Raw genomic sequence first — 14,490 nt, 5'->3', positions numbered from 1 at the left:
AGAAATAAAATAAAATGCAATATAAATAAAAAGGTAAAGTTAAATCTTGGGCATATAGGCTAGCTATTGTAGACTAATTCGCAGTATAATATTAACTATTTTATACGTACATAAATATTAATATATGAAAAATATGTAAAATAATGCATTAAAATTGTATGCAACTCAGAATGCTTATTGACAGTTGGCTTTATTTATTTGATTTGACACTTTTTATGTAACCCAAATGAACTTGTATTCTGATACAAATCACAGTAGTTTGGGTGAACCACAGAAAAGAGCGCATATTGGCCAAAGGATCATGATTTCCGTGTGTGCCAGTCTCCCTCAGGCCTGAGTGCCCTTGTGTGTCTTGAACTAGAAGTCTACAGGGGCACAGCTGGCCTCCAGAGTCAGCTGCTGGTTCTACTCTATGTTTGTTGCTTGAATTACCATAGGCAGAACATGTTGGCCCTCACTAAGTGATTCTTAACGTCTGGTCAATCTCCACATCCCAAAGGGTTATATTTTACCACTGTGGGGACAAGTGTCTTGCTAATAACACAACGACTGTTAGCTGATAGAACAGCAGTGCACTTTGAAAAGGACCTCTTGAGAGTAATTGTTATATCAAAGGTGCTTCCTTCTGCCAAATCCCCACTCTGCCCGTGCCAAACTGAAAATCACTGCCCAAGATTTTTCCTTGTCCACTCACTCCAGGATCTTTTGGATGGAAAGTTGCTCTTTCACTGGCCCGTCCCATAGAGTAGCAAGGTCTGTAGGGCCTGCTGGAGCCGCCGTCGGGTTCTGAGGGCATCCCCATGGCTTGGGGGCACACACACCTTGTACACATCTGACAACCCCACACACTCACCAGGGTGAACGACAGTGTGCCGTGGTAGCCTTCCAAGTGGGGTGATGTCCTCCCGGCCTCCCCAGCCTTCCAGTTCCTTAGAACCCCATCTTAGCAATGAATCCCAGTCTTCTGAGTGGTAATATAACTAGGAGGGCTTATTAAAATCCCACCTGGCGTTTTCCCTAGCCTGTCACAGTGATAGAAGCAAATTTCAAAAAGGCCTTTCTCCCAAACCTCAGTCTTCCAGCAGACTCCAGAAGGCCCATATGTGAGCCTGAGCGGGACGCCAGAGAGCGCATTCAGTCCGGGTCATCTACAATAGAGGTCAGCCCCCGAGTTATTCAAAATGGGTTCTAAATACAGTATTCAGAAGGATTAGCCAAAGTTAGCTCATATAAGCATCCGTAGTTGAAATAGTACCCAAGTCATAAGTAGTGTTCACATCCAAGTTTAATCGCATCTACAATTATCTTTTTTTTTTTTTTTTTTTTTTTTCCCCTTTAGCAATCAATGCTATGATTGACCCTGATGGAACTCTGGAGGCTCTGAACAACATGGGATTCCCCAGTGCCATCTTGCCGTCTCCACCAAAACAGAAGTCCAGTCCGGTGAACAACCACAGCAGCCCCGGTCAGACACCGACCCTTTGCCAACCAGAAGCTAGGGTTCCCCATCCTGCCGCTATCTCAGTGTCAGCTGAATTTGAGAATGCCGAGTCTGAGGCTGATTTCAGTATCCATTTCAATAGGTTCAACCCTGATGGGGAAGAGGAAGATGTTACAGTACATGAATGACTTTCTCTCGATTGTTAAAAATAAGAACCTGTGGAATGACTAGAAATATTGGAAGCAGCATAGTGTTGACTTACACAAAACAAGACAGCTTGGTCAGCTACAATCTTGTTCTCTCGGTCTTCTTAATTTTATTTATTTATTTTTTTTACCTGTGATGCGGTATCCTATTAATCCTTTCGGGCCATTAGAAAACCACGAGAGGCACATGTAGGAAAAAAACAGATTGTGGCAGTTTTGCCTTTTGTGGTTTTATGATTTTCAAATTGAATTCTCTAATTGCATCCTTTCCCTTCATAGATCTTTGTTTTTTTTCTTTAAGCCATGCTGTGACCTACAAGCAAATTAAATACCCAACATTTCTGACCCCCATGTCTCCTGTGCCAAGCTGCTCCCCGAAATGGACTTCCTCTCATCTGTACAGATTTGTTAAACACTTATATTTGCTTCTTACTAATAGGATTTATATTAGTCTTCGTCACCGTTGGATACAATGACATATTACTCTCCACAGTCCAACTGACCTTTCCAGACAGTCGTTCTTGTGTTCTGAAATTTTCCAGCATATATGTGATTTCTATAACTTTGTTGCTACGTAAATTGTCTTGGGTTGACGGAGATGAACTATTATGTTTGCACTAAGATTTGCCAGGAGTGGTAGGTGGGCATAGCTCTGTATCAGTAAGGACTAACCGTCTTTTTTGTACATAGGAGATTGATAATACTGTATTTGTTTTAACCCCTCGGTGTTTTACTCCACTTCCAAAAAGCTCAATTTGGCACTTTTTTCCCATTTTTTTTTAACGGAAGTAAGATTTTGTCTCATTTTAGGGCAAATGATAACTAGAAAGATTAGACTGTTGAGGTGGAGTATATTTTTTAAACTGAGAACACGTATATTGGTCCTGTGTTACCAAGTTTATATGTGACGGTTGAAAAAAAAAATTCCCTTGAAATGATCATGAAGTTAAAATTTTCTTCATTAGGAGACTTGGAGAACCAGTAGTCATAAGATTAGCTGATAGTTTCGCTCCCAAGCAATGAATTGCTTCTATGTGTTTCCCTGTAGAACCCAGTAGTAAATCCTGCCCGTCTTACATGGTTATAAGGACCCTGCAAGACGGCAACGATGAAGGCTCAGGCCTATGCCACTAAACAGGAAGCCTGTGGAAAAATACCTTCTGTAAACTTGTTTTTTCTCTTTCCAGTAAGTTCACATTTGGATAAGTTTTAAAAGAAAGTAATTATCTTTGTGTTTCCAGAACACTATAATTTGGATGAATCTTAATTGCTTTAAATATTACTTAGTAAACTTGGACTTCCCCCTGACCCCATCAGTCTATAAAGGTTAAAACAGTGGCTTTTGCAACTTTTACGAATGGTCTCTAGTATTTCAGCAATAATCCTGTACTACATTGGTTTCAAAAGACAGACTAACTCTGTATGCTTCAAAACTTTACAAGATTTAAAAACTCCTGTACTTTTGGGCCAGTTAATAAAGATGCAAAAAAAAAAAACCCTTTTTGTAGAGATGTAAAAACAAAAGTCTGTTGTATAATGAATCTCATATTTTTCTTTAAATTAAAAAAACAGTAAATGAACTATTCTCCTTGTAAAGCTAACTTCTCCATTCTAATAAAGGAGGACTGAAAAAAAAAAGGTTTTAAAGAACATGAATGGAATGATACAAATGCTTTGAAGGAATAAGTGAAACATTAAAACAGGGTCAATCCATTTGAAGAAAAAGTCAAACAAAATAATCACCATTGCTCCCTCTCTTATTTACTGTTTGGGTACTGATTATATCCCCATGGAAGTAGAAGGTAAGGAGTTGTCTAGGAAAATATTAGCATCTACTCAACTTACATTACCCTTTAAGTGTTTACACGGTTTTGTTCAATTATAAACATTTGGCCTTTTACTATGTTATTTTTATTTTGTATGAATACATTATCCTCCTTATTTATTTTTGTTACCTTTATTACTTATGTTATTTTGTTATGCATTTACAGCTCCATTTTTAAATAAAGTGTTTCTGGAACTTTATACATTGATTGTACATTTTATTCTACCATCTGGATTGCCAGTGCTTCATCAGTTTACCAGATAACTCTACACCATTTTCCAAGGCTTAGCCAAACAAGGAATCCTTCAGTTCTAATTAATACATGGTAATTGTGAAACTTCATAGTGCTTTGACAAAAGAAGAAAAGATTTTCTTAGCAAATTTTGTAAATCTCCTTCTCTTCACTTAGTACTCTAATCGTAAGGCGCACATAGAAGGCCTTTATTTCTTAGCTGCTGGAATCCTCAGAAGGCTTTATGACCATGATACATTTGGGGAACAAAGACATTTAAAGTATCTTGTTGGACATCCTAAATTTGAGAACTATCCATTCAGATTCCTTTTCTTTCACTGTTCAGTCTATACCCAACAATCTTGAATCTCTGTTACTGTCGAACATTCTGTTTCTTAGCTTGGCCTTTGAGGCTTTCCACAACCTGGTCCTTCCCTCCGGATTCTCGGTGCACCTGACTCAGACTCTCGCATGAGTTCCTCGCCGTCCTGAGCGATTCTTCTCTACTCTGGGCATTTGCCTTTCTCCTTCCTTCCTCCTGACCCACCGCCCCTCCCTTCTTCAGAGGCCACCAGCGACTTCGTGAAGCTTCCCCCGCTGGACTGGGCCACAGCTCAGGACTTTGCCAGCATCGGCATTTCACTCTTCCTTCCCCACTACAGAGACGCACTTCTCTTCCTTCCAAGTCACTAAGACAATCTTCATTTCCTGAGCAGACCCTGTACTTTCAAACATCTTGCTGCTTCCCTCATTGCCTTTGGCTTTGCTTGCCGCATCTCTGCCTGTCAGGACCCTAACTTTTGGAAGGAAACTAGGCTTAGAAGCCTGGGATCCAGACACCTCCCTCACGAGCTAACATGTGCCTCTCCGGTTCCGATCTGCACACTGAGCGGGTGGTCATTCTCTGCGTGCCGAGGGCAGTCAGTCCGTGCTCTGTGGCTGGGAAATGGCTCCCCTTCCTCTTTTTCTCCAGAAAGCCTTCTCTGATTCTTTGTTCTGTAAAACCTTACTTCCCCATGTTCCAACCCCCTGTCCTCCACTACAGGCCAGATCCTACCTATTCAACAAACAAACATGTACCGCGTGCCTAACCGATGGGCCCGGCCACAGCGGTTACCAGCAGTGAGCAGCCATCGACTGTCGCCCTCGCAGACCCGTTCTAGAGTCACAGAAAAGAGAAACTAAAGATAAGTCCACTGATAACGTCCGGTGGAAGGTGACTGACTAGTCTGCCGTTTCCCCCATGAGTTGTTTACACAGCTGTCGTCGGAAAGATTTCTGAGGCTCCTCTCTAGAAATGCAAATTTGCTGAGCATCCCTCATTTCTTGGCCAGTGTTCTCCTAGAATTCTTCCTCATCTAAAGCGGGAGCAACATCCCTGCCGAGCACCAGGTCCTGGTGGGGCGAGGGGAAAGGGCAGCCAGACCTCACTCGCACAGTTCGCCCAGCGTGGCCAACGGAGAAGTGAGGACTGGCTGCTTTTCTCTCCACGTTTCTAAGCATATACTCCCAGACCAGCCCCCTCTGGCTACCACGGCAGACCATGACATGGGGCTAGTCGTCCCGGGAACTCCTTTTCTGTGTTTTTCTGGAGCTGGTGTCCACGGAAGTGGACATGTCTGCCATAGTGGTGACATGGCCTGAGGCTGAGTGGAAAATCCTCCTCACTGGGTTGTACTAACCTGTTTAGAAGCAGATAAAATAGATTTCGGGGAAACAACCAGAATCCAAGATTGTTGGGAGCCCGTGGCTTGGATGTGGAAACTGACATTAGTAGCAAGGTTCCATTCGGGAAAGAACATTCTAGCCCACTAACCTCACGAGTTTTCCATAGTTTATGTCTTAAGAGAAATAGCACACTAAACGCACAGTCCATGTAAGATAAAAATGGGCCATGCAATGGAATGTTATTTGGCCGTTAAAGGAACGGAAGTACTGATTAATGCATGTTACAATGTGGATGAACCTTGAAGACATCCTGACAAATGAAAGTAGCCAATCACAAAAGGCCACTTGTATGAGCTCATCTGTATGAAAGGTCCAGAGTGGATAAAAGGCCTCTCCTGAGGGGAACTTCTGCAGACAGCTTGACACGGTGTGGAATTCTGTAGCCTATTCTGGGGGTGATGGGATATCTCAGAAAGAAAGTAGACTAAGGGTTGGCAATGGCTCGGGGGAAGGGGATGGGAAGATGAGGGGGTTATAATTATTGGGTACAGGGTTGCTTTTAGGGGAATAAAAATGTTTAAAATTGATTGTGGTAATGGTTGTACAATTCTGTAAGTATACTAAGAATTGTTGACTGTGCATTATAAAGTGTTACAACATCTGTCTTTATAAAATAGGTATGTGAATTTGATCTCAATAAGGCCGTTTCCAAAAAGAAAAGAAGAAGAAGAAGAAAAATAAGTGTAAAAGAAGACAGGCAAGGGGGTGGGGGGTGAGGAGGAGAAGTACAATGTCAGGTGGGGATGGCGGCTCATCACTGTGCCCGGAAGTAGCCAGCTCTGCACCTGTTAACATTCTACCTGGGTTTACGTATATGTCTGTCCTCTGCAGTTTGTTTTGTATTAGTTTTCACATGTTATCATTCCCCCCATTAGCTGATGAGTTAAATAAAATCTTCGCCATATATTCTTTTTTAAACAGAGAAAATAGGATCTTTCTTGTGAAGATATTTGTATCAAAATGTGTTGTCCTGGGAGAACTGGAAAGCAAGACGAGAGTCGAGACTGCGTTCCTACCAAAGAATTTGATTATCAGTCTCAAATGACCAACTGCTGTGTGCGGACACTGTGCTGGGCTCTTTAGCACCTCATTTAAATTTCACAACAACCCAGAAGTACACAAGACGAGAATTATGAGTCCCATTTTATGGTGTAGAGTCTTGAGTCAAATAAGAGGCTCTGGGAGTCAAGCTCTGAGCCTGGGTCTAACTGACTTCTATCCTCTCTATTCTCGGTCATGGAGAGACAGGAGAGTACAGCGCCAGTAGAAAGCCACTCAGTGTGTCAGAAATCCTGCAACTAAACTTCACATGTTGTTGGCTTCGGACAAATGATTTCAACTCCAGCCTGTTTCATTATCTGTAAAGAAGGGGCAGGATGGTTGGCGAGCTAGAGGGTCTCCAAGCTTTCTTCCTGTTATGTTAGTTTTTATTCTCTGACCTTCAGATAGGGTACTCTGCTCTCTTCCCAGATTTGTGGCAGAAACATACCTTGCTGCCTTTATAGTAATTCTGCCTCTCTCTTCAACCCCTTTAGCAAATGACTCGCCTCTCTCTGATTTTGAGATTTTTTACAACCACAACCCTTGGGAATTTATATGGCTTTCAGAGAAATGAAATGAAAAGCAGATTCTCAGGCTTTGACAGAATGCCTTAGCTGGAATTTAAAGAGAGACGGATGTCTTCTCTAGCAGAAAATGAGGACCCCCACGTCCTGGGAGTTGGGGGGAAGGGAGGGCAGTTACACCAACTTTGCCACCATGCCACCTGGGAGAGGGGCAACATCCCCCGGGGACAACTGTGGCACAGTGTATCTGGCAAGCGGACTGTGGGCAGCGTGGAAATTTCCTCATGACTTGATCTGCACCAGGAAGCAAGAGAGACTTAGCACCAAAGTCTCCAGCTCCAGGATGCCAGGCCTCTGACAGGTGACTTCTGCAGACAGCTTGACATGTTGTGGAATTCTGCAGCCTGTTCTGGGGGAGGTGGGATTGTCTCCAGAAGACGGAAGTCAGGTATCGTTTGTTTCCCAGGGCATCTCAAAGCTATGCTCAAACTCTACTATAGTCTGTTAAGTGTGCATTAGCATTATGTCAAAAACACAATGTATGTACCTTAATTTTATTTTTTTTTATGATGTGATGTTAGTCACCATACAGTGCATCCTTAGTTTCTGATGTCATGTTCCATGATTCACTCCAATGCTCCATGCAGCCTATGCCCTCCTTAATACCCATCACCAATCTAATCCATCCCGCAGCCCCCTCCCTGCTGAAACCCTCCGTTTGTTTCCCGGAGTCCATAGTCTCTCATGCTTCGTCTCCCCCTCAAACTCCCTCCTGCTCATTTTCCCCTTCCTTCTCCTAATGTCCTCCATGCTATTCCTTATGCTTCACGAATAAGCGAAACCATATGATAATTCTCTTTCTCTGCTTGACTTATTTCACTCAGCAGTCTCCTCCCAGTTCGTCCATCTTAATGCAAAAGTTGGGTATTTAAAACGCACAGGTAGGAGCAGCCCAGGTGGGGTTTGCACACAGGTCCCTTCGCCTGGGACATTCCTGGCAAATTAACAGCAACCTCTTCCACGCTCTGAGCACAGGTGGCAGGGAGGAGACGGGCATGCGCACTGGGGGCTTGGCCTCCCTGTCAACGAGCCGTGCTGGGGGCGGGAGGGCAGTCCCGGTGGCCCAGCCAGGCTGTGCACCCTAAGCCTGTACTGCTGAGAGAGCCATTTTAAGGACAAGGAATAGAAAATTATAAATACAAATTGTGGCACCGAAGATTTATTTAGAGTGAGACGAGAAATTACAACTAATTACAAGTTTCGACACTATCACAGCATAGCCAAAGCCAGAAAAAGAAACCCCCACCACATTTTTGGCCTGCATTTTGGGGATGCATTCCCTGTGATGACCTTCCTCCGCCTACACTGTTATACATCGGCTGATGGAAAGAATGTTCTGCAGACCAGCCTCGAGCTCCCTGCATCGCCCACCTGTTTTTTATCCACTACCCACCTGTTGCCTGTATGGGGCGCTGTTGAGCACGTTCGCACTATGCCTGCCTGGTCCTGGCACGCTCTGCAAGTGGAGTTGGCGCCAGTGGCTGGTAGGAGAGTTTCCAGGGACCATCCCTACGCTGCAACAGGTGGCAACAACATTTAGCTATGTTGAGAAGAGACTGGGAACCACATAATTATATCCTAAACCCAAACAAAATACATCCTCAACTCAAATCCCCCTTATTCACGCCATGACAGTTTCTTTTATATTTATGTATATAGTAGCAGCGCAGGTGGGGGTTGCGCCAGGGACCCTTTGCCTGGGACATTCCTGGCAAGCTGTTAACAGTAGTCCCCTCCATGCACAGCCTCACTCCCAGGGAGCCCAGAGTGCAGGAGGCAGTGAGGAGGTGTGTATGCGTGTGCGGGCTTGGTCTCCCTCCCTCCCTCCCTGTCTGCCTCCCTCCCTGATTCCCACTTGTGCTCTTAGTTTTCACCAAGAACTATATATATATATATATATATAGAGAGAGAGAGAGAGAGAGAGAGAGGGAGAGAGAGAGAGAGAGAGAGAGAGAAGAGGGAGAAAGAGAAAGAATCTCAAGCGGGCTCCACACCTGGCATGGAGCCCAACCCGGGGCTTGATCTCACCACCCTGAGATCATGACCTGAGCCAAAGCCAAGACGGGGATACTTAACTGAGTAAGCCACCCAGGCACCCCAGCCATGACCATTTCTGATGTCACCTGACACCAGGGAATTGTGTGTGGGAGGGAAGTTCAGAATGGAAGAGACAGTAGCTTTAACAATAGCAAATTAAAAACCTGTCTGGAACCTTGCCCTCTTCTTCCCCTTCACCTCGCCTCTCTAGAGCACTTCAGCCCCCTGGAAATGTCCCAGATTGCGTATTCATTCAGGAAGTAGTCATTGAACATCTGCTTATCCTAGGCACCGTGATTAGCACTGGAGTGCGGCAAGGATGTCAGAAAACTTGCTGACCTGGAACTTTGCGGGCTGCTGCACACTGAAGCTGGTTTCCTAACCCCGCACTCAGCCCTGATACAAAGCCCTCGGACTCACAAAGCAGCTTGGGGGTGGGGAGGGGATTGGGAGCTGGAGAGAAGCTTTCTGCCTGTCAGAGGCCCTTCTGCCCCCCTCCTCCTCCTCCTCCCAACCTACCCCCAACCAATCACTTAGCAATTTCTGGAATCAAACCTCATGATCACCTCAAGGCGTTATCTTAAGTTTACTGCAGGCTGTAAGGAAGATCCTTTCCGAAACTCTTCAGGAGGTGAGTAATACATGCCTTGACTGCAAATGCCAACATTTTATATTCATAAGCTATAATAGTAGACCAGCAAGGTACTCCTAAACTTAACTTCTGACTCTTGAGCTATTGCATTCTCTTAAGACCCTGGTAGAGTCATCAATATATTGGCAGGGAGGCAGCAATCTGCAGAAATATATTTTTTTTATTAAATTTTATTTTTTTATAAACATATAATATATTTTTATCCCCAGGGATACAGGTCTGTGAATCGCCAGGTTTACACACTTCACAGCACTCACCATAGCACATACCCTCCCCAATGTCCATAGCCCCCCCCCCCCCCCTCCAACCCCCCCTCCCCCCATTGCAGAAATATATTTTAAGAGGTGTTGTCCTGGCTTTCTAATTCCAACAATGTCAACCAGATGGAAAATCTCTCTCCCTCATGACACCTCAAAACACTGGATAAAGTATCACAAACATGGTTTTAGTAGCATAACTTCATTCAAAATTTCCCAGGGTCAAGGACTGAAAAGGAAGCTGAAATACGGAGCTGATTCTGTATCTTGCGAAGAGATTGCTGGTTGCTGGTACTTGGTGACCAGGAGCTTGAGTGCAGGGAAAGGACATGACCCTCATGCGTGTACATGCGAGGCAATCAGAATGGAGATTTTCACGTGAGCCACCTCAAGGAGGGGGTGACTGAGTATGAGAAAGAGGCATCGTCCAAGGAGAGAATAGAGGATCTTTTTCCAGAAATGACACGGATCCTTGGATTTATAAATTGCGGTCAGTCTCAAGACTGATATATTTTTCTTAAATAACTTGTTACCTTGTAGTGAAATTGTAGCACACCAAAGTTAAAGATAAAATCTTAAAAGTAATCAGAGGTGCCTCGGTGGCTCAGTCATTAAGCGTCTGCCTTCCGCTCAGCTCATGATCCCAGGGTTCTGGGATGGAGCCCCACATCAGGCTCCCTGCTCAGCGGGAAGCCTGCTTCTCCCTCTCCCTCTCCTCTTGCTTGTGTTCCCTCTCTCTCTGTGTCTCTATCAAATAAACAAATAAAATCTTTTTAAAAAAATCTTAAAAGTAATCAAAGAGAAGAGAGTTTTTTCACCAATAACTACAGCTAGACTTCCCAACAGCAGGAAGAGCTAGAATATGGGGGACTACCCAATTATTTCGAGGTGCATAAGCATGCAGATGGACAAAACACAGATCAGAATGACTCAGACCAATACTGTGTCGAGTTTATCCCTGAGGATGGAGAGAAGATGAACACTGCGCGAGTCTTTAGGTGGGCTGTCATGTTTCATTTATTTAAAAATAGCATTTTGGGGGGCGCCTGGGTGGCTCAGTGGGTTAAAGCCTCTGCCTTCGGCTCAGGTCATGATCCCAGTGTCCTGGGATAGAGCCCCGCATTGGGCTCTCTGCTCCGCAGGGAGCCTGCTTCCTCCCCTCTCTCTCTGCCTGCCTCTCTGCCTACTTGTGATCTCTCTCTCTCTGTCAAATAAAAAAAAAATATAGCATTTTTGTTTACTGAAATGGTAGGCTTAAGGCAAATAAGATAAAGTATTAACAAGTGTCTCATTTTGATGGGATGCCCTAGAAACTTGTTACTTTCTGTGCTTATTTGCATGCCGGAGTGGTGTCAAGTTCAAAAAACCATGTTTTCAGATCTATTTCCTTTCCCTCCTTTATTTGACCTGTGCTCACAGAACGTCGATCAGTTAAAAGAGTAAAATTGATGCTGAATTTCCAGCATATCTAACAAGGAGAGTCATTCATCAGATCGACTTGTCACACATTCGAAGGAGACACAACGTTAAGAGACTGGGATTGGCAGTGAACATCTCTTTGGAACCTGAACCAGCATTGCTGAAAAGAGCAAAGGCCACTAAATTCATTCACTGGTTCATGAAATTACAGACCCTGAGTTGGCATCCAACACCAAGGCATCTGTTATTTAGGAAAATTTATATACAACGAAGATCTGAATACCTAAAGGAATTACTAAAGGAGATTCCAGAATTTCTTTTTTCAGAGGCTGTGGCCTTTTTAAAAAAATTAACATATAATGTATTATTTGCTTAGGGGTACAGGTCTGTGAATCATCAGTCTTATGCAATTCATAGCACTCACCATAGCACACCTAGTGTCCATTATCTAGCCCCCCATCCTACCCAACCTCCCCAGCAGATCTCAGTCTGTTTCCTGAGATTAAGAGTCTCTTATGATTTGTCTCCCTCCCAATCCCATCTTGTTCCATTTTTTCCCTCCCTTCCCCCCACAACTGTGCCATGCCTCTCAAATTCCTCATATCAGAGAGATCATATGATAATTGTCTTTCTCTGATTGACTTATTTCCTCAGCATAATACCCTCTAATTCCATTTATTGATTTTGTTATTAATTGGTTTATATAATTGGCTGCTCCCATATTAGGGCATAGATATTTAAAATTGTTAGATCTTCTTGTTGGACAGACCCTTGAAATATGATATAGTGTCCTTCCTCATCTCATATTATAGTCTTTGGCTTAAAATATAATTTATCTGATCTAAGGATTGCCAGCCCAGCTTTCTTTTGATGTCCATTAGCATAGTAAATTATTTTCCACCCCCTCACTTTAAATCTGGAGGTGTCTTTGGGTCTAAAATGAGTTTCTTGTAGATAGCATATTGATGGGTTTTGGGTTTTTATCCATTCTGATACCTTGTGTCTTTCGATTGGGGCATTTAGCCCATTTACATTCAGGGTAACTATTGAACGATATGAATTTAGTGCCATTGTATTGCCTGTAAAGTGACAGTTGCTGTATATTGTTTCTGTTCCTTTCTGGTCTGTTATTTTTAGGGTTTCTCTTCGCTTAGAGGACCCCTTTCAATATTTCCTGTAGGACTGGTTTGGTGTTTGCAAATTCTTTTCTTGTTTGTTTGTCCTGGAAGCTTTTTATCTCTCCTTCTATTTCCTACTACAGCCTAGCTGGATATAGTATTCTTGGCTGCATATTTTTCTCATTTAGTGCTCTGAATATATCCTGCCAGTCCTTTCTGGCCTGCCAGGTCCCTGTGGATAAGTCCGCTGCCAATCTAATATTTCTACCATTGTATGTTACCGACTTCTTGTCCCGAGCTGCTTTCAGGATTTTCTCTATGTCACTGACACTTGTAAGTTTCACTATTAGATGACAGATGTTGACCTATTTTTATGGATTTTGAGGGGGGTTCTCTGTGCCTCCTGGATTTTGATGCTTGTTCCCTTCACCAAATTAGGGAAATTCTGTGCTATAATTTGCTCCAATATACCTCCTGCCTCTCTCTTTCTTCTTCTGGGATCCCAATTATTCTAATATTGTTTCATCTTATGATATCACTTATCTCTCGAATTCTCCCCTCATTGTCCAGTAGTTGTTTGTCTCTCTTTAGCTCACCTTCTTTATTCTCCATCATTTGGTCTTCTATATCACTAACTCTCTCTTCTGCCTTATGGCAGTAAGAGCCTCCATTTCTGATTGCATGTCATTAATACCTTTTTCTATTTCAACTTAGTTAGATTTTAGTTCTTTTATTTCTCCAGAAAGGGATTCTCTAGTATCTTCTGTGCTCTTCTCAAGCCCAGCTAGCACCTTGATAATCGTCATTCTGAACTCTAGTTCTGACATCTTACTAATGTCCATATTGATTAGGTCCCTAGCCATCGATACTCCCTCTTGTTCTTTTATTTGAGCTGAATTTTTCTGCCTTGTCATTTTATCCAAATAAGAATAGATAGAGAACAAAATACTAAAAGTGTAGCAACAACCCTAGAAAAATATACACTAACCAAATTGGAAGAGACCTGAAACTGGGGAAGAAGAAAGGAGAACAAAACAACAACAACAACAACAACAAAACAAAAACAAATAAAAACAAACAAACAGAGACTGGTGAATAGGACAGAGCCAAACTCTTGATTTTGATTTTGGGTGTATTTTGGTCTCTTAGGAGAAACTGCCTCTCAAAATTTTAAAGAAAGAAAAACATATATATACAAAATTAAGAGTAAACATGATGAAGGGATGGAATATGACTGGAAAGATGAAAGTTTAAAAAGGAATTGATAAGGGAAGAGGTTGGTTGAAAAAAGAAAAAAAAAGAGGAAAGACTGTGATCAGGTTGGAGACTAGAACAAAGCCATGCCCTAGATTTAGGGTGTATTTTGATCTGTTAGAAGAAACTGTATCCCAAAATTTTAAAGAACAAAAAACCTATATGTATACAAAAATAAGGTTAAATACAATGAAGAGATAGAATATGACTATAACAGTGAAAAAAAATTTTTTTAAAAAGGTATTGATAAGATGAAATATTTTTAAAGGATTAAAATAGGAAAGAGGGAAAATTCATAAAAAAGAATAAGAAAAAAATAAAATTTTAAAAATTTAACTTTGAAAGACTAAAGAACCTGGGGAAAATGCCATGAATTCTATGTGCTGCATTCCCTTTGCTCTGGAATTCCTCAGTTCTCATTGATCAGTAGACTTGGTCTTGGCTGGACGTTCTTGCGGATCTTCTGCAGGAGGGGCCTGTTGCGGTGATTCTCCAAGGTCTTTGCCCGAGGCGGAACCGCACCGCCCTCGCCAGGGGTGGGGCTAAGCAATCCGCTCGGGTTCGCGCTCGGAGCTCTTGTTCCCTGAGCGCTTTCCGTACCGCTTGGGAGGACGGGAAGGAAGATGGCGGCCGCCCAGTCTCTGGCTGGAGGAGCGGAGAGCTTGGGGCCGCACTCCTCAGTGCACCTCAGAGAAA

At 43.0% G+C, this 14,490-nt stretch overlaps 1 protein-coding gene across 10 annotated transcripts in view; it reads left to right on the top strand.

Annotated features, from left to right (window-relative positions):
- Positions 1-3,672, top strand: part of LOC111150882 (centrosomal protein 170) — a 121,501-nt gene extending 117,829 nt beyond the window's left edge. For 9 of the 10 annotated variants that reach the window (XM_022508561.1, XM_022508557.1, XM_022508556.1 and 6 more), the window contains one exon: positions 1,340-3,672. In XM_022508561.1, coding sequence (XP_022364269.1) covers positions 1,340-1,629 — 290 coding nt within the window. In that variant the 3' untranslated portion in view covers positions 1,630-3,672. The remainder of the gene's footprint in view (positions 1-1,339) is intronic. The other variant, XM_022508558.1, reaches the window with a different exon arrangement.
- Positions 3,673-14,490: the final 10,818 nt, after the last annotated feature.

The sequence above is a fragment of the Enhydra lutris genome, unplaced genomic scaffold (assembly GCF_002288905.1).
Source record: "Enhydra lutris kenyoni isolate GAN:26980312 unplaced genomic scaffold, ASM228890v2 scaffoldscaffold24, whole genome shotgun sequence".
Taxonomy (NCBI): domain Eukaryota; kingdom Metazoa; phylum Chordata; class Mammalia; order Carnivora; family Mustelidae; genus Enhydra; species Enhydra lutris.
This window is presented reverse-complemented; position numbering and strand designations above follow the sequence as displayed.